Source organism: Cimex lectularius, unplaced genomic scaffold (assembly GCF_000648675.2).
Source record: "Cimex lectularius strain Harlan isolate CLEC.00 unplaced genomic scaffold, Clec_2.1 scaffold135, whole genome shotgun sequence".
NCBI lineage: Eukaryota > Metazoa > Arthropoda > Insecta > Hemiptera > Cimicidae > Cimex > Cimex lectularius.
Window position 1 is genome coordinate 337,893 of NW_019392793.1, and position 23,262 is coordinate 361,154.

Sequence of the window (23,262 nt, forward strand, 5' to 3'; positions counted from 1 at the left end):
TTATCATAAATTTAACCATTCAAATCCAATAAATTCTGAGGCTTGTAAGCAAAAAAAAATCTTGTTTTAAGTAGTTTCTTTTCAACACGGAATCATTAAGGTTTTATTCAAATTTGTTAAATAATGTAAGACAAAATATCCATATGGTTTGTCTTTAATAATGAAGTAAAAACTTTATTTATTAACTAATTAATCTTTTTATGTAAGGTCTAAATATCCATGTGGTTGGTCTTTAAATAATGAAGCAAAAACTTTATTTATTAATTAATTATTCTTTTTATGTATAACCTTACATAAAATCAATAATTAGTTGAGATGAAAAAAGTCACTGTCACGAGCGGGATTTGAACCCTCGACCTTCGGCTAAATACGCCGCTCTCTTCTTGAGCTATCGAGTCTTCGATCAACTCGGACACCAACTCTCCATTTCAACCTAACCTTTCGAATTTTCCCTCTTTTTGACATTTTTCTTTCAAATGAAGTCCAATCAAGATTCGATTCTCAGCGACTTTTGAAGTGGCCACGGCGGGGGAGCTGTTTAGTGAAGTGATACTTTTATCTCAACCAAGACCTTACATAAAAAGAATAATGAATTGAAAGAAGTAACTTGGGCAATTGACCACTAAAACGTAATGGATTTATTTATGTCGGGCGTTTTGGGAATTTACACCCATCGTCAGAAATCTTGTGTAAATTAAAATAATTATTTTAGTATATCTACATTGGATTTAAAAAGATATGACGATCTTGTATCTGTGATTTTATTTTTATATTAATTTTAAGCCGCATGGCCAGTGCCAAAGACTGAAAATTCAATGCTACATAAATGTACACATGAAAAACATTAAATAAACATCGATGTAAATGGCAGGAACAAGACAAAAAGTAATTACTACATCCTATCTCGCTTTAAGTTAAAGTTTTACCCTACCTTGTAAAAAACTGCATGGCACAAATCCAGCAGAAAAGAAAATAGAATAACCTAGTAGTTACTAATAATAGAAAAACAAAACAACTAAAACGCTATTTCAGAAAATTAAGCCGCCATTAATTGGTTTAAAAAATGTCTTATTTTTATTGCGTACTATATCACTTATGATTGAAAAAGTGTAGCAGTCTTCCCCAAAATAGATTGCTCACGGATTTATTATTTAATTGTCAATGGTTTCGTTTAAACAGAATTCCTGTCGTTTATTTCTTCAATCCGAAAGTGAAAAGTGCTTTCTCGAATTCAATCGGGACACCACACGACCCCAACTGACCTCCAGGAGTGGTCTTCTCCGTCTATCTATCTCTAATGTTGCATCGTCTTTTCCATGATTCAGCGTTAAATTAATTAATTGGAATTCAGTTTACTTGTTATCTTAGTGAGATAAAAATAATAAATTAACGGTCAAGAAGCGATAAAAAGAAATATATAAATTATTTCGAATTGCTTTTCAATTATAGGGCAAATGTCGAAAGTTCAGAGAATAAAACGATTGAGGGGAACATTTGGGAGAAAAAATGTGTGTAGGATAAAAATCAATTATCATTCACATTGTGCAACTAGGAGGAAGTAAACTCCAGAAGTTTGGCCATATGGTCAAATACACTGAGAATTTAAGTCTCAAATAAACCCTTTTTGTTTAAAATTGTTTACTTTCTCATTGAATTATTATAATTAAATTGTTCATTGAAAACTTGGCTATTTTTATCGGATTATTACACAGCGTCTTGTTGACATTTCTAAAACAATATGCATATTAGTAAACTTTCTCTTCCTCCTCTCAAAATCGCTTGGAACTATAAAGACCCATGGATTCTGGTTCCAAAACGTTGACATTCCCTTCCTCCATGGGATATTTGGCTCCTTAGCCAAAGGTCTTTACACTATCGATCTGTCCTTTTTCATCATCGAATCAGTTTTTTGCTGGGTTTAAGCCAATATCAGCCAAAGTTGTTTCTATAATTCCGCCATCCGAATCATATGATATCATCATCAATTAAATATTGGGTTTTGTCTTTCTGGATGTCTATACTTTACTGAATGATATGTCTTTTGGAGACAATACTATTACGAAATAATAATTTATATATATATATATATATATATATATAAATCTTGGTTAAAAAAAATTTACCAAGTAATTTTAATGTTATAGTTTAATTAATTATTATTAATCTTTTTATGTAAGGTTTTTGGTTGAAATGAAGAAGGTAGTGCCAAGAGCGGGATTCGAACCCACGACCTTCGGTATAATACGCCGCTGCTCTAACCAGTTGAGCTATCGTGACAAGTGGTAGAGCAGCGGTGTATAAAGCCGAAGATCGTGGGTTCGAATCCCGCTCGTGGCACTAGCTTTCTCATTTCAACCTAAAACCTTACATAAAAAGATTAATTAATTGAAAGAAGTAATTTGGTCAATAGACCACTAAATAAAATGGATTATCTGTAATTTAAAAATTTATAAATTTTTCGGTGGAAGCATGTCGACTCTTGTAAAATCTTATTGCTTATCCCATTAGCTTGTTATCCGCCTTGTTCTCATGATCAGAGTATGATTTATAAGGTAAGGTTCTTGTCCTTAAATTGCAGTATTTTACAAAAGTAAATAAGTCCTACCGTAATAAATCTCGTCTAAATTTTATACGTCTCTCTCCCAAACTAAAATGAAAGTCTCAAAACTAATTTTCATTAGTGTTATTGGGATTCCTGATTAGATTTTTGTTTAAACACAGATGATTTCACCTTGACAAATCTAAAAGCACTTTGGTTTTTCTTTGTCCTTTAAGGGAGAAACATTTGCTCTCAAGGCGAATAGTTGGATTGTTGCCCTCTTAAAATCTAGGTCATCGAGACACGTCTACAGAAAAGAAATTCACCCGGTTACTTGTCCAAGCCATAATTGTTTTAAAACGAGACGGGGTTATTTAACGAGCAACCCCTGCTAACCCTCTGTAAACCCCCCGGGTTAAATAAAAAGAATGCGAGAAAAAACATGCGTGGGATGATTCTGCCGGGGAAGGAAAAAAATGAAATCCCAGTTATCCCACCGTATTCGAAACAGGGAATTTTCGTTTGAGTATAGGAACGCGAGTGTTGTTTTTTTTTTAATCTGCATCCGCTCTGATGAGATTTTATTGTTGCTTTTTACTAGAAACATATTTGACGTTAAACGAAATTGTCTGTTGAAATTCCGCAAGTTTGCACATTGTCCCTCCGATGAAAGATTTACAGCCCAATCCGCTTTTCAAACTAAAAACAAAGGATTCATTTTATCTGTAGCTGTGAATATTGTATGTCAATCAGAAATCTAGTGTGAAAAATCCTCTGCCATGGTTTAACCAATTATATTTGGTTAATTTTACTTAATAATTGAAGTCTTTATGTGATATACATCGTACCGTAAGAAAGTGGTCATGGTTTAATGTACTTTCGGATGCATTTTTCCTACTTCAAGACGTGAATCCATGAAATCAGGCCATCCCTAACGAACTCAATATGCAGTCCGGTGCGGAAGAGGAAGTGAATAATCATATCGTGATCCATATAAAGTTCGTTATTTTTATCGTTGTCAGCTCTATAATAAAGTGTGAGTAATTAGTAATCAGTTAAAAGATTGTTTAATAATCTGACGGTAATATGTAATAGGCTGCCTAATTCTCTTCCAAGTAAAACATTTCTTTATATCAATAGTTATGCGTTTTGGAAGTAAAATGGAAAGCTAATTTTTGAATGAAAAAAAAGAAACACAATTTAGAGATTTTCTGTTGTAACTATTTGTTATTTCGTTATACTAATTAGCCCTTTTTTTCTTTTACAGGTGAGCCTTTTAAATCCACAATACTTTGAAAGTCGTAAGTGTTATTATTTATACATTAACAACTAGACCTGTCTAAAAAGATTCTTAGCTTTATCATTTTGCATATTTTTTGTTTATCCGAGAAATTTTACTTCCACCACTGTTAACGCAAAATTCCATGTGTAAGAACAGTTTTCAGTTCCGAAAATATACTGCCAACCATACAAAGCGTACAATGTATTTCAATTCTAAGGTTCTTTTGGTTGTTATCAGGGATGTGGTCAAAGAAAGATATTCTTTGTATATATGTAATTTTAAATCTTACATACAACTTTATTGTACCTTCTTCAGGGCTCTACAAAAGGATATATTACATATTTTAATTTTGGCCAATTTAACATCAAATATGTGCGGGCGTGCGTGTGTGTGTGTGTGTGTGTGTAAGAACAAGACACACATTTTTGTACTTACTGACCTTTAGTATGTAGTATAAGACCTTAGGTAAACTTCAATTCTTTTATTTTAATGTTAACACTGAAAACCTTTTCACTTTTTTTTCCAGCTGTAAAATTACTAGAATAGATTTATATAATATCACAGACAGTAAAAGTAGTAAAAACAACAATGTCTAGTGTGAGGTTTTTCTCAGGTTCAGTTTATATCCTGTACAGGGAGGGAGCTTTTAACCAACTTTCCCACTCCTTTGCATTCATAGATCTTAGTAAATTATTAGCTATAAACCTCTTTTAACGCACTAGTTTAACTATCTTTTTACATAACATAAACTGCAATCCAATTAAATAGTTAATAAGCAAGAATATATTATATACAATAACATAAGTGATTTTTGCATATATTTGGTCTTCCAAATTAAGAATTTTAAAAGGATAAATTAATGCTTTGGATGGCAGTAGGATAGATTAGTTTATGAGTGAATGTTGGTGTCAGAAGTTTATAGCCATTAAAACGCTCTTAAAAATTCATAATAATAAATCCATTAGTGTTCGTGATCCGATTGACCGAATACTTTCAATTAATTAATCTATATGAACGGTATTGGTTGGGATAGAAAGTCAGTGTCACGAGTGGGATTCGAACCCATGACCCTCGGCTAACTACGCCGCTACTCTACCGCTTGAGCTATCGTGACTTCGATCCACTCGGACATTTCCCATCTCAACCCACCTTTCGATTTTCCCTCCTTTTTGCCATTTTTCAAATGTATAATAATATATATGTATACTAAAATCGCTTAAGTCATCATGAATGGCCACCATGTAATGTCCCACTATATATTGAACTTTACCCATTTGTGCTAATTACACGCATTCTAAGGTGCAATACTGCCCTCAAGATTATAAGGCTGAAAGCTTTGCAAGTGATAGCAGGTATGGTATGGTATGGTACGGCGGAAGGGATGCTGGGAAGCGGGGCCTGCACTCCCCAGGCACTGCAGCCTTCTGGCTTATTGTACCTTCCCAGTTCCCTAGTTTAGTCAATAGACTCAATCATTCTTCTCAGAAGTATCAGGTCATTGACTGTTATTGCTGCAATTTGGTTCCCTGAGTCTTTTTCGTACGTTAGGTTAAACCTCCATTGAGCTGTTGCTTCGCATTCGAAGATGATATGAGTGGCTGTTTCCTCCTCATTACATAATCTGCAAATGGGATCATTATTGTATATACCCATGTTGTGTAGATGTTTTCTCAGATACCAGTGACCGGTTAGTAGTCCCACCACTCCTCTGAGTTTTGCCCTCTCCAATTAGCAGTGCTTTTGCCAATTATGGTGAGGGTTGTTTCAGCATAAGTTTACTATGTCTAGCACCGCTAGAGTTTATCCACTTCTCTCTTTGTTTTGTTTGGATCCATTCTGCGATAGAGGATTCTTTGTTTGTTTTTGTTATCCCAAGGATAGGTTCGGGGCCTATGTATGGTCTTGCAGATCCTCCTCTGGCCAGTTTGTCTGCTTCTTCGTTACCCAGAATTCCCCTGTGCCCTGGCACCCAAGATATCATCACCTTTCGATTTTCCCTCCTTTTTGCCATTTTTCAAATGTATAATAATAATAATATATATACATATATATATATATTAAAATCACTTAAGTCAGTAAATGAATGGCCACCATGTAATATCCCACTATAAATTGAACTTAACCCATTTGTGCTAATTACACGCATTCTAAGGTGCAATACTGCCCTCAAGATTATAAGGCTGAAAGCTTTGCAAGTGGTAACAGGTACTTCCTTCTTTCTTGACCTTACATCGGATTCTCATTTAATTATTTATACAGACTTATCCCTATTGAAAATTAGGTTTACTACTTTATTTTCGTGATCACCAAACCAAAAAGGAAGACAATTTTCTTTAAAAGACCTTCCTCGAAAAGGTTAAAAACAAAAAGGGACGCGAGAACGCCTTTAACACGGGAGAACGTCGAATCAATGTTCAAAGCTTTGTAAGCTTTTCAACTGGGTTTTTTCCAGCGACATCGACTTTGTCCCAAGCTTCCTCTTTGATCCTCTAAACAGAGTAATTATTGGGTGTATGGTTGAAAAATGTTAAAAACACCAATGCTTTGAGAAGAAAGTGTTACTTCTTCTGGTGTTATTTAACGATAGTTTTTCCTTCTACGACGTCTCCTATTATTCGTCGTTCTAGAAAGCGGCGATAGGCTCTTATTGCTCTCCGACCCATTGAAACCACTTGAAAGCCCTTGATACAATAGGCGGTGAGAAGCGACGTCTCCTGTGTAATTGCGGCGCCAGGTACATCGCATATTCACATGTTTTTCCAAATCGATTTTTCACGTACTCGACCACGATGAACCGCTCTCGATAAAAGATCAGATGTAAAAAGGGGCCCAGAGCAAAACATTTTCGTTTAAAAGGATAAGTGGACAGATAACGCACACTTCTCCCTTCCTGCTTTCACCTGGCATCTCTCTGGAAAGCTGCTGTACCGTTGCGTACGTCCCTTATCAAAAGAACAAATAACGTTTTTTTAAATATTTATATTCCAAAAGAGTCACGTGAAATTTGATGTTATGTCAACGGACGTTTTCTTTTGAAACACTATATTAAAACATGCCCCATTAACTCAACAGGATTTAGAAACATTTTTCCCTTATTTAACCTAATATGAATTTTTACGCCCAGTATGTCATTTGTCGTTTTCATATTTATATATATATACATTTTTTTCATGAAATAGAGAGATTTTGCATAACGTTTCCTATACCTATATTTCAAGCCCATCTGTTATATTTAACACCTTTGAAATAACGTTGACATTATTCGAAGGCTTTTTGCATAATGGATTTTTGCCTCTAAAGCTAAGTTTCCTGGAAAGTTGGTAGTAGTTCATGTTGTAATCGTACCTCGCATTCTGGTAAACAAAGGCACCGTTCACGGATGTTATGGATTATCTCTCGATTGCCGACGATAGTTGGCCAAATGCCGAAGACCTGATAGATGTAGAAAATCTAACTTACAAAGTAAACATTAATTAGCTGGCGATTCGGGGCGAGTTTGGTTTAAATGAAATTGAGGACGAAAAGTGTCAAAAAAGAAAAAAAAGCTTTGCGCTGAGCTTAGCAATTTTTGGAAAAATTGAAATATAACAGCAGTTAGTTAACCATGTACATACCCATTATAACCACATTCTATACCTCTTAGAATTTAGCTTTTAAATTATGTTTAAGTGGTTCAGCCAAAAGGTCTTTACACATTTCCTGTGGCATTATTGACGGAAAAAATGTACATATACAACTACTGTATTTCTGTCTACCTGCTTGTATGTAAATAATACAGCTAAATGTTTTAATGTTGGAATAAATACCAAGGGTACATAAGTTCTTAGGAGTAATGAAAACCATTTTATTATATTTCTCCATACATATATATATACTATTTACCAACAAAAAACTTACTTTGTTGACTTACCGTCACCCTTAAATAAGCATGCTATTGTATTACAAATTACATAGGAAGATACTTCAGATAGCGTTACGTTAAATCTGCCTTATTTCGATCAATTTTGCGATACCGTTCACGCTAACGTTACACAACATCTCCCTTTTCATAGATAAAAAGTAGACTTGAATGACACATTAAAGCCAGTAAAAACTGATAGGACTGCAATGTTAAATTTTTATCCCTAAAGATTTATATATCTTTGTATTTTACACCTAGCCTTACCTCGTCATGGAAATACATGTTTTCTTTAACCTCAAATTTTTCTTGTTAAATTGTAAAACCAGATTTTAAAGTGTTTTCTCTATTAGAATGAGTTTATATCATCGTCATCATTGTTTTATTCTTCACTCTAAATCGTTTAGTTATGTTTGTGTTTAGGGTGGAAATTAGATAAAGCTGATAGATTTAAATAGTTATAAAATAGGCAGGTAACAAAATTATCCTAGATATCTATAATCTATACCAATATCCAGCAGTAAAATATCGATATTTTAATTCTATTGCTTATTAATTATCTATTTATAAGAAACTGCTGCTGATAATATTTGATTTAAAACATAGATTTTCGACAAAGGTTCGCGTATTAATCGTTTAATTATGGCGGAAAATCTTAGGCCGAGTTTTCTCCAAACTAACTCTAAACTGTAAATTACCAACGCGTGACAACCACTGACCGCCCAGTGACTATCCTTTTTTTGTTGCATCGGCCTTGTGCAAACCTTCCCAGACAGCTCTTCGTGGGACTTTCTTCCTCGTGGCAGCTATTACTACTCTCTGCTTCACTATTTTAAATTCTGGAGTTCTACTTTGTATGGGATTCTCGAACGTCCTGGGAAGACATGAAATGGGTTGCTTCGACTTTTACAATTCTCATTCTAATCATTCAATGCACTTACTACTTAATATTTACCCAACTAATTAGCCATACAAATAATAAGAAATGTATTTTTGTGTTTAAAATATCCATTTCGCCAAGAAATATCCAAAAATTTAAGAAGTTATATCCACTGTTGTAGTATTGTATTTACATTATCAATTTGCATGTGACTAAGTCCATTTCCCGTGACGATCAGGCTTACATTCTCACGCCGACTAGTATTTCATTTTCAACTTATCTGTGAAAATTAGTAATAAGTTATAGAAAATATAACGCGTGCTAACAGTGAGTAAAATGAGGGCACTGATGATGATGATGCATCTTTTGAATTTCTACGTGGGTAGATTATTGTCGAGAGCCCCCGGTAAAAGCCGGAATGTTGAGGGTCGTGCGATTCCTTATAAAATATCTATGACATTTTATTAAATCTCTCCCTTTCGGTTGTTTTTAATATTTTATATCCTTATATTTGTTGTTTTAAGTCATTATTTTAAATTTTGTGATAAGTAAAGAAAGCATACATCTTAACGTGTGCACACTGTTAAACAGTGGGTCCTTGGAATTTCTCCAGTTGTGTGCGTGGGTAGATTCTTTTAGAGAACATAGTTCAAAACTCCGTAACGGCCCTGAATATAGTAGGTTGCGAGATTTTATGTAAAATATCGCTGACGTTTAACTAAATCCCTCGGAAACTAAATTTGATATTTACGTTTCGTACGGGTAGCATGATGCCTTAGCGGGCATAACTTAACCACGGCGCACGGTATACAGCCCGCCATCCCTCCGCCCGGAAGAAAAATTGTCGAGGACCACACCCCCTTAGATGAAAAGGAACACCCTTTCATCCATGGCCTTTAGGGTAAATAGAAGCTTTTGACAGGTTTTCAAGGCGGATAGTTAAAGGGGAGGCTTTGAAACACTGTTCGACGGAACGTGATGCGAATTCCCCATCTTTCCCAGTCGGGAACTCGGCAAATGTGGCCTTCCCAATATTCGACCCTGTCGTCGCGGCACCGTCGGTATCCAATTTCCGAGGCCTCTACAGTCAATGATCTCTTTTAGACGACTTTGAAAAGCGGAACTGGAATCAATTGGTCTCCTGTCATCCTTGTTTATCGAGAATCTCACGATCCTATCTTGTTGATATCCTAATATGTGCCCCTCAATTTAAAAACTGATGAAGCTATGTAACTTCTTATTACGTAGAATTCATAAATAAATAATACCATCACAAAATTACCTACTCAGAAAGCTGTAATATGACGAAAATATCGAAAAATAAATTAGATGGTAGATGTTTAAACTAAGTTAACCATTAGGTGACGAAAGTTATTCGCAAAACAAAACATAGTTCAAATGATGAAAATTAAATGAAACACAAATTAATTTTAGTTAAGATTGCGGACTTTTTTTTACAACTGCATTCTTCGACGCAACAAGTAAAACATATAATATTTAGATATAAACAATAATAACAGTAGCATGAAAGCTTAAACAGCTACCCTCCAGTGATGGTAGCCGTTAGTACATCAACACGATAAGCGAGATGGACTCCGTCTTAGGGGACCGATGTAAAGTGTTATCGCGGGGTCACCGACGCTACAGTCTTCTGTTGGGATTATTAGGTAATGTGGTGGATGACAGGTTTTTGACGAAAGGGTTGGGATGATGGGGTAGTTTGGAATGAAACATTTTGTAGCGGGATTGGGCTAGCTCGGTTACAAGAGGGCCATTTAGGTCGGTATGGTGATCGGATGCATAGAAAGGGACGTTGACTATTGTTTCTAGGATTTTGGATTGAAGGGGATTCAATTGAGGTGGGAACGCTTAGCAGTCCTGTAAAGTTCAAGGTATGTCCAAATGGGGGCCAGGATGTTTTCTTTTGTTTGTTAGTGAAAGTTTTGATCGTCTGCCGAGTAGTCGTTTAAGCATGAAAAATCGTATGTTAGTCTGTGCGCTTAAGTCGTGTATGGGGGTTCCACATCAGTCGTTTGTCCAGGTATCGTACATGGATCGAAATTGGGATGGGAACGTTGTTGAGGTATACTGGTGGGAGCGTTTTCATGTTTAGGGTAAATATTATATTTGTTGATTTGGTTTCGTTGATCTTGATTCTCCACTGTCGGAGCCAGCATTCTAGAATGTGTAGGTGATTTTAGAGATTACGGGAGGCTGTGACAATATTATCAGGGGAAAGGATTGCGGTATCATTGGCAAAGGTGAAGGTGATAGTGTTAGGTTGCGTAGTTTGGTCGGATGAATAAATTGAGTAAAGGAAAGGAGCGAGCCCCGTGGGACACCTGCAAGAATAGGATGGATAGGAGACAATGAATTTCTGTGGGATACTTGGAAGTATCGATCGTTAAGATAGGATTTTAGGATAAGGTAATAGGTTGCTGGTAGGGTGTTCGTGAGTTTCCACAGCAGCCCAGATTGCCATACTCGGTCAAAGGCCTGGTGTATAACCATACTCCAGCCCACACCCGGGCAATACTGTTTTAGCTCAAGGGATGTGGTAATAACGTCGATTATGATTTAATAATACTTAAGACAATATAAAAAATAAGACGAACGTACGAATATCCTACTTCAGCCTCACTTCCTCTCTTTTCCTTTCTCGCCCGTTTTCCACCAACTACCCTTACAATTTTTGACTGTTCTCGTCGATAACCTACATCGATGCCATTTCGGTATTCGTAGCTTTTACCTGATTCCATAATGGAGCCGCCTCAACCATTAAACAATCAACAGTGTCCCAAAAAATAAAATGTAACAAATCTAATAAGTAATTAATTTCGAGTGCAACTATGCAATTAATATACCGCACTAAATCCGACAATATATATTTATTCTTTCAAAACCCGTACAAGGCTCCGTGGTGGTTAAGCAGGACCGGATTAAAACTTTTTACTCGTAAATTATTTTAAAATCCACGGGAAACGTAATTTCCAATCATGATAATAACAAGCGTCATTCTACCCGGCCAAGAAACATTGAAAATTGAGCGACAACAAAAGCATTTCTATGGTGCAGACTTTCTTTTTTTCTTCGTCTTCGTCCAAAAATTGGAAGATTGGATGTATTAGCAGTTTAAAGCTCTTCTTCTGCTCTGGATTAAGAAATTGTTGCTTGCTTAAGAGTCAAGAAAAACCTTTTATAATTTGAATCGTGTCACTTTTGAATAGCGATTACCGACTGACAGGTGCAGCCAAAGGTTTTCCGTAAATAAAGGCTACTAAATCAAAGGAAAAACATTATCTCCTGTTTATTTAACTTTTCTATGATGTATTATTTTTCTTGGATTTAGGCATTTCATCGAAATTTAATTCACAATACTTACTCTAATCGTATTTGTATAACCAAGTTGTTCTGCAGGATATTGTTTCTCTCCTGCAGAATGTACAGTTCTCTTAATAATAAAAAAAAATGTATCCTTGTGATATAATGTTTTTTGTATTATAAAACGGGGAGGTTCTTGTTTTCAGGGGTCGTTTTTACATTTACCGTAAACAAGGCCAACCTGACATTTGTGTGCACTCCAGGAGAACGAGAGCGCGGAGATTTAAGGAAGGTCGGCAGACAGGAGGCTTTAATGGGTTTTGTTTGTTGATCCTGCCCGAGGATCTACTGGAAAATGTCCATATCGTCCTTTAAGGTCCAACCGCTCCAAGATGTCAAAAAACTGCGGTCTCGTCTAAGAACAATTGGCCGAGATCTGTCCTCATCAATGTGAACTGTTCGACGGAGAGGACTTAGACTTTTCTGTGTCCTTTTTCCTAAATATTCCACATTTTAGGACAAATCATTCAAACTGAGTTAATTATTCGATTAACAACAGCCTAAATTCGCCAGTTTATCTTTTCGATACAGTACTACCTAATTCTCTCTCTCACTCACTCACTCACTCACTCTCTCTCACTCACTCTCTCTCTCTCTCTCTCTCTCTCTCTCTCTCTCTCTCTGTNACGCACACACACACACACACACACACACACACACACACACACATCTAATTCTATCTATCACACACTCATAAACAAACTTGTAAAAGTTTTCGATAAGAAAGAAATTTCGTGTACCACACAATCCAATCCATTGGTTTGTCCAAATCTGACATCACCATTGTTAAATCAGGATTTTTCATTTTCTTCGTTTCTGCATATTAAAGTAAGAGATGGGAGTAGGATTGTATCTCGTGGCATTTTTTTCACAAAGCTCGAAATTCGAAGTCTATAGAAGACATCTCGCAGGGTATTTTACGCTAGGACGAAATTTACATAATTCTCCAACGCGGACCTATTTTTCCTCAGGCCTTCCAATTATCATAACTTATTGGTGGCCGACGGATGTACAACAGTCAGGCCAATTGTTTCGGACGAATTAAAAGAAAATAAGAGCAGGATTTTCGTCCGGAGAATCCTAGGGGTGTTTTATGTTGAAGTGCCCGACTTGCTGCTGATGGCAGCAAAAATCCCGACAACCTTTCGGCGGATTATGTATAATTAAAATTTTCTTCAATCGACTTATTAAACAATAAGACGATTGTTGAAATTAATAAACAATTTCAGTTGTATTGAAACGGATCTGAAGAAGGTCCAATTATACTATAGTTTTGCCAAGCTTTCAACTTACATTACACCATCATAAGTGCTCTATTATTATTCTATTTGACATTAATGCTGTACATATTTAATACGATATACAGGCAACTGAAGGTTAATCTGAGGGCCAACCAGAAGATTAACAATTTAACCAACAATTTAGCTAAGTTAATTAACTAATTAACAATTTTTGTACAGATAGCTGTACTGTACTGAAAATTAAACATCTAACCGGTAAAACCAATAATTGTAGGTCTATCTAAACATAATTAATTAAACAATATTAAATTGAAGGGCGAATTATCAGGGCACTATTTGGATTAATCACCCCCCTTCTTAACGTCATCTAAAGTCGACATGGCAGGTTGGAAATTCGGATTACATTCCCGGGTTGAAGGACCTTCAGGAACCGGCGAACAACAATCTCAAAATTAAAAATGACGTTGCAAAAAGGAAATTTGTTTCACACTGCGCGGGAAGAGATTTCGGCCCGTTTCTACCGGGAAGTTTACGGACCTGAATATTTCACTTCTAACTTGGGCCAACTTTAAACCGGAGAGTGGAAGTTTTGGGAGAAGTCAATTAATTCCTGCCGCTTTCTTTGAATATCACCTATCACGGGCAGATGAAAAATTTAATCTCGACTGTGTATTCCCATTTACCTCGTTGAGTCGATCGGTGCAACGGAACCCGAGATAATTTAAAATTTATCTCTTGTTTCGTTATATTCATTACCAACGAGGTTTATTCTCCACTATCAGGACAGACCGACGACCTTTTGACCCTTAGAGCCGAATTGCTTCGAGTTTAATCATGAATGAGAATCGGTAATTCGACGGATGAGAGCGAAACTCTTTTCTAAAACAATGCGAACATTGTGAACCACGATTTTAAAAAGTTCCCACTGTCTTATTTAAAACAGTATCACTAATAAGCAATAGTGATTTAAACGGCAAATCAGCTAATTTCTCTCAAGATTAAATCGATTGTAAATTAATTACAAAACACGGCATTTTCCCATTCATTTGCATATTTCTTCCAGTATCATCATTAATGACTCTCAAAACTGTAGCATGTTCCGTTCCAAATATCTTTCCGTGGCGGTATCCACTGTATGGAATTAATTTTACATCACGTTTGTCAATTTGACCTTCAGTAGGCACGACGTTTCCTCCGGTTAAACATTATCGACAGACGACAGAAACCGTATTGTGAACAGGTTCCAATCGGCCTGTTTAGCATTGGTGGTCAAATTAAATTATAACTACTCTAGTTGTCATGTCCCATCTCCATACGTCCCTCCAGGATTGGCATATGCAACAAGATTTCCTATTGTTTCGTGTTAACAAAGGAATATTTTAGAGCGTGTATTGTCTATAACTAAAGAATTCTATCGGCTTTTAATGTATAAAGACAAAATGCTCGATGGTATGATTGTACAAATATATTTGGATCAATAAAGCCCATATGATGAGATTAAATTTAAAGCCTGGACGGTGTTCGTGTTTACGGCTATGCACCAATGAATTTCTCCGGTACTTGCGGAAGGGCGTAATGAGCTTCTTTTTTCTTATGTTGTTCCCCCTTTCCGAAAGGCTTCTGTAATGGTCCTTCCGGGGTTTTGCGCCGGAATCTCGTGATCGCTACGCTCTTCCATTCGCCTCCTAAGCATATTTCCCAAATAGAAAAATTAGTTGGCCTTTTTCCCGGACTTTTTTAACCAAACTGGTAAACGGCCGGTGTATTTTTGACCAAGTGGGCTTAACAACAATCGGATTAGCGTGCCGCTAATCTTGCGTTTAAGTGATTCATTCCATTGTTTCATGTTTCAACTTCTACGGCCATAACTGCTATAACAAAAGCCATCCGAGCAAAAAGGGCTATTTAGCTAATAATAGTGCAAGCTAGTTTTAATTAATTCGGTATCGAAAACGTTTGTTAATCTCAGCATCCGACAGAGTAAAATTAATATTTTTTTTAATCACGCAGCTTTAGTTAACTGTTGGTTAACATGAACGAGCCTTTACTTATCTTCGGTATTGTAAGTAGAAGGGCTGAATAATTTAAGTCCAATTTATAAAAAATCTACATATAATCAGTGGAAACAGAAAATAAACTTTTATTCATTTATATATATATATTGGGTTGTTTCTCATGAAATGTCCGAATTTAGTTTCAGAAATTCAGAGAGGATATAGCGATTTTTTATTGTTTACTTCCAATTGTTTTGCATTTTATAATTAAGCAGTTATTAATCCTCCACTTTTGTTTATAATGAAGAGCTCCCCAATCCATCACACAATTTTTAGTATACCTCTAAATATGAACATGGAAACACGCGATTTTAGGGTTTAATACCTGTACGAGTTTAGCCCCGGTCATTCGGCGGCTGAGCCTCCAAGAAACATCAGTAAGGGTTTGAGAGTGGGAATACTGAATTGGAATACGAGCCCTTCGGAAGACCTCCAACAGTAATCGACAACGATGTCCTTAAGAAAATCACCATCAAACAGTCAGAGGACTCGCAGCACAACTAAATGTAAGTGCAGCTACCGTGTCAAGACAATTAAGGAACATAGGAAAAGTCAAAAAGCTTGATCTATGGGTCCCTCATGAGCTCACTGAGTGACTGTAGTTAAAGAGCCTTGAGACATGCGTTTCGTTGCTCGCCAGGCAAAAAACCAAGCCTTTTCTTGAAAGAATAATCTCTTGCGATGAAAAATTGATTGCATATGATAATCAGCGTCGGTCAGGGCAGTGGTTAAACATCGACGAAAGACCAGGACACATGTCAAAACCAAATTTACATTAAAAAAATGGATGATGACAGTATGGTGGTTCATGACTGAAATTATTCACTACTCCTTTTTGCCTAGAGGTGAGACCATTACCTCTACATCGTACTGCAAGGAAGTTGACTCACAAATTCACAATACAACATGCATTGGCAATTCGGAAAGGTCCTATATGCCTCCACGACAACGCCAGGCCTCTTGTATCAAAACATACTGCAAACAAATTGAAAGGGCTTGGCTACGAATTCTTCAGCATCCACCTTATTCTCCATACTTGTCTCCAACAGATTTTCACCTGTTTAGGAATTTAGACAACTTCGTCAAAGAAAAAATTTTGAAAATGGTGTTCAAGTCCAAAACGAGTTTTCAGATTTTGTTTAATTTCAAAGCTCAGAATTCTTCAGTTGCGGCATAAAAAGAATTGATCACGCGTTGGGAAAAATGTGTAGAAAATGAAGGGAAATACAATGAAATGATTTTGTTTTTCTATAGTAATTTTACAAAAAACAATCTTTACCTGGAAACGGACATTTCATGTGAAACAACCCAATAATATTGTGCGCGCTCGTGTGGGTTTGATTTTCTATTTGTAGGCCCTTATTTTAAAGTTTAAAAGAATAAACTGTATGTAAATTAAAATGGCTCAGGAACGTCATACAAATTGAGAATTTTAAAAACAAAAAAAAAAGAAAACTACAGATTAATCTGTAAATTCATATTTACATTAAAACAATAGTAAAACTTTAATTGGCGCTAGACGATTTTCTCCTCATTTATGTTGTTTTGTTTATTTTGTATCCCCTTGTTACAATTATTTCCAGGAAGCTAACCATGATCGGACTTTAATCGCCGTATAGTACACCAAAGCAGGACAATTGAGGCTGAAGTTTGGCTCGTTGAAAATTCGGGAAGTTCGCCCCAATTATCTCTCCTCCTTCCTGAAAATTTTGTTTACTACCGTTAGCCCTTGTTCTAGGGTAATAATTACACCTGGAACAAATGGAAATAGTTTGGCTTAGGGATTCTCCGCCTCTACGGACGGGACGTTTAACTTAGTTTGACATCTGCGATTAGGGTCGGTCGTTTACCGAAGTCTTCGGCTCTCACATTCACCCCCTCATCAATCCTGGCCTCCTGATCGCGCATTCCTTTTTGTTTTATTTTGTTTTTTTATGATCGGTAAATGTCGTTAAGAAGAAAGCAGGTCTCCCTAAGATAAGGCAGGCGTTTTATAATTGGCGAATTAGCAGATTGCCTTGAGTAACGCAATTAAAAACTTTTTCCGTTCGTACCAAATTTCAGTTTGTGTTGTCGGCTCTCCGGGCCAGTTAACTTTAAAAAAAACCGTTATTTAAATGTGCTCCATTTTAATTTAGGGTTTACAGGAACTACCTTGTTTTTTCTGGTTGATTTAATGTCACCTGTACTACTTGAAATTAGTCGCGGTTTATTTTTACTCTTCCCCCTTTTTCCCATCTATCCGATTTTTAACTAACCCCCTTTCCGCATCCTTGCGATATTTAAATCCTTTAGGTTCAAGACGGTCTATATTTATCGAAGTCACGAGAAAAACGCAAAATTCTTTACATCTGTGTCTACTTTGCAATACATATTGTTCGGTATATACGTGTTAGGTGTATACGTATACATCGCGACGTCTAGTCTTGCGTAAAGGATTTCGTCCACGATAAAGACATGCATCTGTTTTATAGACAAACAAGTTGTCTTTACATTTTTGTATAAACAAATATACAATCGAAGACAGAAAAAAGTCACCATGGACCGTATGTATACGTGTTAATAGTCATGGAGACAGACAAACAACATTAATAACTTTATTGTTTTTCAGATTGTTTTCTTTGGTGAAACAGTACACTTAAGAAAAAAATTAATTATTCTTTTTTTTCCTTAAAAGTCGAGAAGATCTCGCCCGATCGATGGCTATGGCCAACGATGGACATAATGTAGCCTAAGCGGTTTAGGGCCCCCGGAAGTCTCGATCGAAGAGAAGGAGTGGTCGACCGCGACTAGAGTCGGTCGTTTTATTGCTCTCACCGTCATTTAACGGCTTCCTTGATAGGTGTCAACTCCACACGGTCTGTAATGTAATGTTCAGCAATAGTCATCACAAGGTTTCGTGAGAATCGCCTAGTCTATAGACGTCATGTATCATGTTCTTACTACTGAAGAGGGGCATCGAGTAGAAAGATGACTTGATCAACTGGGGCCGTTCTCTTCACAGATGAGTGCCGATGATTTGTTTGGTGACAATCAGATGGCATCGTGACGCTTTGCTTCATGTGCCTCAACGTTAGGCGCATTACTTTTCAAAGACGTTTTGATATGCGTCCGTGCCCTAACAGAACTGATTATCATACAGACTGGATGTTTGAGTGTACTAGGGTGCATTGAGGAATTTCTTCTGGAAGCTGTAGTTCCATTCGCTCCTTTTATTGCAGACAACTTCGTGTTAATGCATGATAATGCTCATGTAGCTCGAGTTGTCACTCATTACTTGGAGATGTAGGGATTACCACAATAAATTGGCCAGCACATTCTTCTGACATGAATCCTACAGAACACTTGGGACGGGATAAAGCGTAATCTTTATTAAATTTCATGCATTTCTGATTCCGTTTAATTTGCTTTATATTAAAATAAGTAAGTTGTAGTCAATATAACTACAAAAATACATATGTATTTGACGATTTGACATAAACAAGAAAATAAAGTAACAAACATAAATGTTCTAGTGACTAAAACCAATCCCGATGAATGAAATATCTTTAAGAAATAGTGCGGTTTAATCCTTTGTACATCGGCATACCGTGAAGTCGATCCGGTTTATTAATGAAGCATAACTTCATCCAGTTTCGATTGGGTGATTTTAGTGCCAGTTGCCTTTTAATTGTTTAACACAATAAAGAACAAAAACCCTAAATGGAGATTTGTCAATGTTTTGATGACTAGTGTCTCAATAGAGATGGTCATACACGGTATACAAGTTATAATGTATATACAGTTTGAATGAAACGTTCTTAATTGGTATTTTGGATGTTTGTTAAACGTGTGTGCAATCTATTGTACGTCGGCATGCCGCGAAGTCGATTTTGCTTATTAATGATCTGTTGTAGTTTCTGCAGCTTTCTCATAGTCAGGTTGGTGTAATTAATCAATGCATTCCTTGAAAACCCACTCCTGGTCCTATCGATTTATCAATTAAGCCACGGAATTAAGGTCGGCTTGAAAAGAGGCTGGAATAAAAGAGAAGATGCCAGAAAGGATGTTGTTACGGTTAACAGAGGATTGTAAAGGGCGAGGAAACCGGCATTAATCACTCCAGGGAAAATCATTAGTCAAATGCACTGCAAAACGCAAGGGCAAGCCTTTTCTCGTGCCTCCTCCGCCGGTCCTCAGAACAACTCGACATCCCAGTCAACTTTAATCCCGTAGCCCCCAGCCTACCATTAATCAAAATGTTTAAACTGAAACATTACTCGTGATGTGTGTAATGCATTAACATCCCGCGATATTTAATTTTGTTTAAACAAAGTTTATAAATAAGTTGAAGTTATGCTGTCTTTTTCTTGAGATGGAACTACGCACTTAAATTTCTTTCACACAGCGTGCAGTCCCAAACTCTGGCTTAAAAACGTTGACAATCAATGATAGTTTTACTCAGTTTCCTGACGCAGTTGGGAAGAAGGTGATGACATCGGTTCCGATCACATAGGGTAGCCAAAGAAGCCGCCTGAGGACACCCATATGGCCTTCCCCAACCTGCCCAGCTGACTTAAAACTATTAAGGCACTCTCAACCCGACACACAATAATGACACATCTACACAGAATACAAACACTTTGCGCCCTGAAGATGATCTCAATAAAGCTCGAAACGTGGACACGATAAAGAAAATGTTTTTCTAAACCTACGTTACACCAGGCCGCATCTCACGATTTCCTAATAATAATTAAAACTATTACTTTCAAATACAGTAAAAAAGAGAATAGAAAAACCTCTGGGCTCGTAAAACTAGAAATAACCCTGCTAAACAGGGTAGGTCAAGACAGACATCGGTCTCTGGTCCACGGAGAACGGGTGGAAATAGGAAAAAGGCCATATTGACAAGACGCATAGGTCATAGAAGACAAACACCAGGGCACCTTCTGCCCGGAAAACGACCACGTAGTTGCCCGTTATGTAAGAATAAAATCACGGTCGAGCATATTTAAATTATATAAGGCTTAAGGTTTATCGGTAACATTTTGATATATAATTGACCAGTGCGTAACCTTGGGGCACGGCGAGGGCACTTATCGCTGGTCTGGCACTTCAGGACTGTAAGGATTGTTTTTATATTTTGATGCATATTGTCTTTGTATTTCTTTGACTTGTCTGTGTTTTGTTAATTTATTGGGAAACGTAATTTATTAGCATGAAAGGAATGTATAATATAACCTCACGCCGAGGAATATCGTGTACTCTAGGGTGTGTGGCGTCTTGAGGGTAAAAGTTACTTATTAGCCAGACTTACGTATTGTTGTATCGATCTTTGATGTGTACATATGTATTTGTTTTGTGTCTAATCTGTAGTTGACAACCTGAGGTACAAACGAGAGAAAGACCAGAAAAAAGAAACAAAATGCCGTCGATGACCTCAGCTCTGTTTTTCGGCCCATTAAACTCCCATACATACGTTGTTTTCTATCATATTATGGCTTTGCAACCAATATGTATTGTTTTTCTCTACTTATTGCATGTTTTCTGGCTGTTTTATACTTAAATCTTAAGATCGACTGTCTTTCAGAAATATGATAGATTTCAGTAACAATAATTTTGCGTTTTTTTTTTGCTAGAGTTGTAAGAACAATCTTCATTCTTCACAAACCCCAACATTCAGCAGTCTAAATGTTCTTACCATAATTTTGTACCGTTTGTTATTACTTTTCCGTTTAGTTAATTCATTGAAAACATTTTTTTGTTCATCGACCTGTATCAAGTCAATTATGATATCGTTTAAAACGATCTCTCGAACATCAGTGAAATAAGGGAAATTATATGTACAATTTGCATCCCTTCGTCACGCAATATGTAGATTGTATCGTTTTGAAAAATAACCGATTTTTGCCGGACGAGTACAAAAGGAGAAACCGAGCTTCTATTGAAAAACCGAAGAAGGCTTCTCGCTTATTCGGCAGGTGTTCTTTCGAGTTTACTACCAGAAAATAGATTACTTCTATTGAATTCAAAGGTTTATTTAATTTCCCCTGAACAGAACGGAAATAAAAATTCTCGGAGTGTCTCCGAAGGCAGATATAAATCAAATCGTGCTCGCCACTTTTGTATAACACTCGTTTAAAATCAAATCATGCGTCTCTTAAGGTATTCAAAAATCTCTTATCAGAGTTGACTAAAATATTTTGGTGTTCCACTCTCAAAACGCAGATTGTAAAAAGAACTCCGTTTAATTTTTTGGCGGGTCCTGTTTTTTAAATGACGTCAACGTTTTATTTTGTGGACCTGGGACAAATATTGGCTCTGTTGACTTTGTGATAACTCCTCATTAAGAAAATTTATCTTTTTAGATAAACAATTTTCTTTCTGTTTCTGGGAAGGAAAACTTAATATTTAAAAAAGGGTTTTACTCTTACTTATTTACTCTTAAAGTATTAATAAACGGAAAAAAGGTCGGGAGTTGGCTTTTCGTCTCAAAACCCTAATCTGTAAAAAATGCAGTTTCAGCTTAAATCATTCGGATTTGACGGGCTTTTTAAGCATTCCGGACTTTATTTAAGCTTGAACGTTCGGAAAAGGGTTTTTAATTTATTTTAAGTATTTATAAAAAAGGTTAATTTTTGTAGGTCTCGTTTGTCTCACGATTTGACACGGGTTTCAAAAGAAGGCAGTTTCTGGAACAGTTAATGAGATTCAGTAGACTTTTTTCAGCAATTCATCTTAATTTAAATACAGAATTATAGGAAAGCGTTCTTAGTTTGTAAAAATACTTACAAACTGAAGAATTTCATTTGTTACAAATTCTATCCTGTTCAGAAAAAACGCAAATTCTGCCCAAATTCGTATTTCCAGTCTATCGGGATTTTAGTTTCCTACAGTTTTTTTTAAGAACATACTTCCATACAGCCTTGCACAGTTGGTCAAATTTTAGCTAATTCATAATTAAAACTTAATAAATGATTGTGCTGAGTAAGAAGCTTCGCAAACTTTTTCAGGCTGAAAATTATTTGAAATACATATAGTTGCGTCTATTGGTTTGGCAAGAAAATAATGTTATTTCTCCTCATTTTTTTAACCCCTTAGTTGTATCGAATAAATAATCATGTCTTTGGTTGAAATACATTAAGTATTGTTTACTTTGTAAATTTCAAAAAGGGAACAATGCAACTGTTGCAACTGGAAATGGTGTAAATGTAAGTAAAGTCCAACGGTGGTTTGCTCGATTTAGAGAAGGAAATTTTGTTCTTGTAGAACATGCGCAGTTGACGTCCTTCTGAGGTTGACGACCACATATTGAGGAATAGGCTAGATGAAAATCCCTTTTTGACGACCCGAGAAACGTTAAATGTTTCCTATACAACCAACCATTGGAAACGGCATCCAAACTCGGCGAAACAATTTGGCGCATCTCAAATTTTACTTCTCTCCTCTGTCGTCACATATGATCCTTTCTTCAGAAATAGGCTATTGGCGATGAAAAATGGATCAAATACAAAATAGTTCGCAAAAAAGTTTATTGCCAAACCAGGTCAACTGCCTCAAGTTGTTCCAAAACAAACGTATGTTGTGCATTTGTTGGGACAGGCCCGGCCCTTTGCGTTTTGGGCTTTCACCACAAGGGCAAACAGTTAATGAGTTAACTGAACTGTACTGTTAACAGCTAACCCGTTTAGACCTTCAAATAAAGCAAACAGAAAAGGTGTAGTCTTTCATGTGGACAACTTCCCCCCCCCACATTGCGTTGATGACCAAACATTAACTAATCAGAATTGGGAAGTTTTACCGCACCAGCCATACTTTTCGGACATTTCACTTGTGACTATTATTTATTTCGGTCAATACAAAATTTTTTAAATGGCCAAAATAATGAACGTTCCTGGACTCAAAAAAAAGGTGAAGAAGTGAAAGGAAACCTGAGCATAGATGCTACCTGAGAGATGGGTAAAACTAATTGCAAACAATGGCCAATACATCTGCGAATAATGAAAAA

General features: G+C 36.4%; 2 protein-coding genes across 16 annotated transcripts in view; both read left to right on the forward strand.

Moving 5' to 3' along the window:
• Positions 1–4,060, forward strand: part of LOC112127267 — a 58,837-nt gene extending 54,777 nt beyond the window's left edge. The window contains exon 2 of the mRNA XM_024227916.1: positions 3,807–4,060. Within this exon, the coding sequence (XP_024083684.1) occupies positions 3,807–3,872 (66 nt within the window). The 3' untranslated portion in view covers positions 3,873–4,060. The remainder of the gene's footprint in view (positions 1–3,806) is intronic.
• Positions 1–23,262, forward strand: part of LOC106663606 (pumilio homolog 2) — a 342,434-nt gene that overhangs the window by 240,099 nt on the left and 79,073 nt on the right. The window lies entirely within an intron of this gene.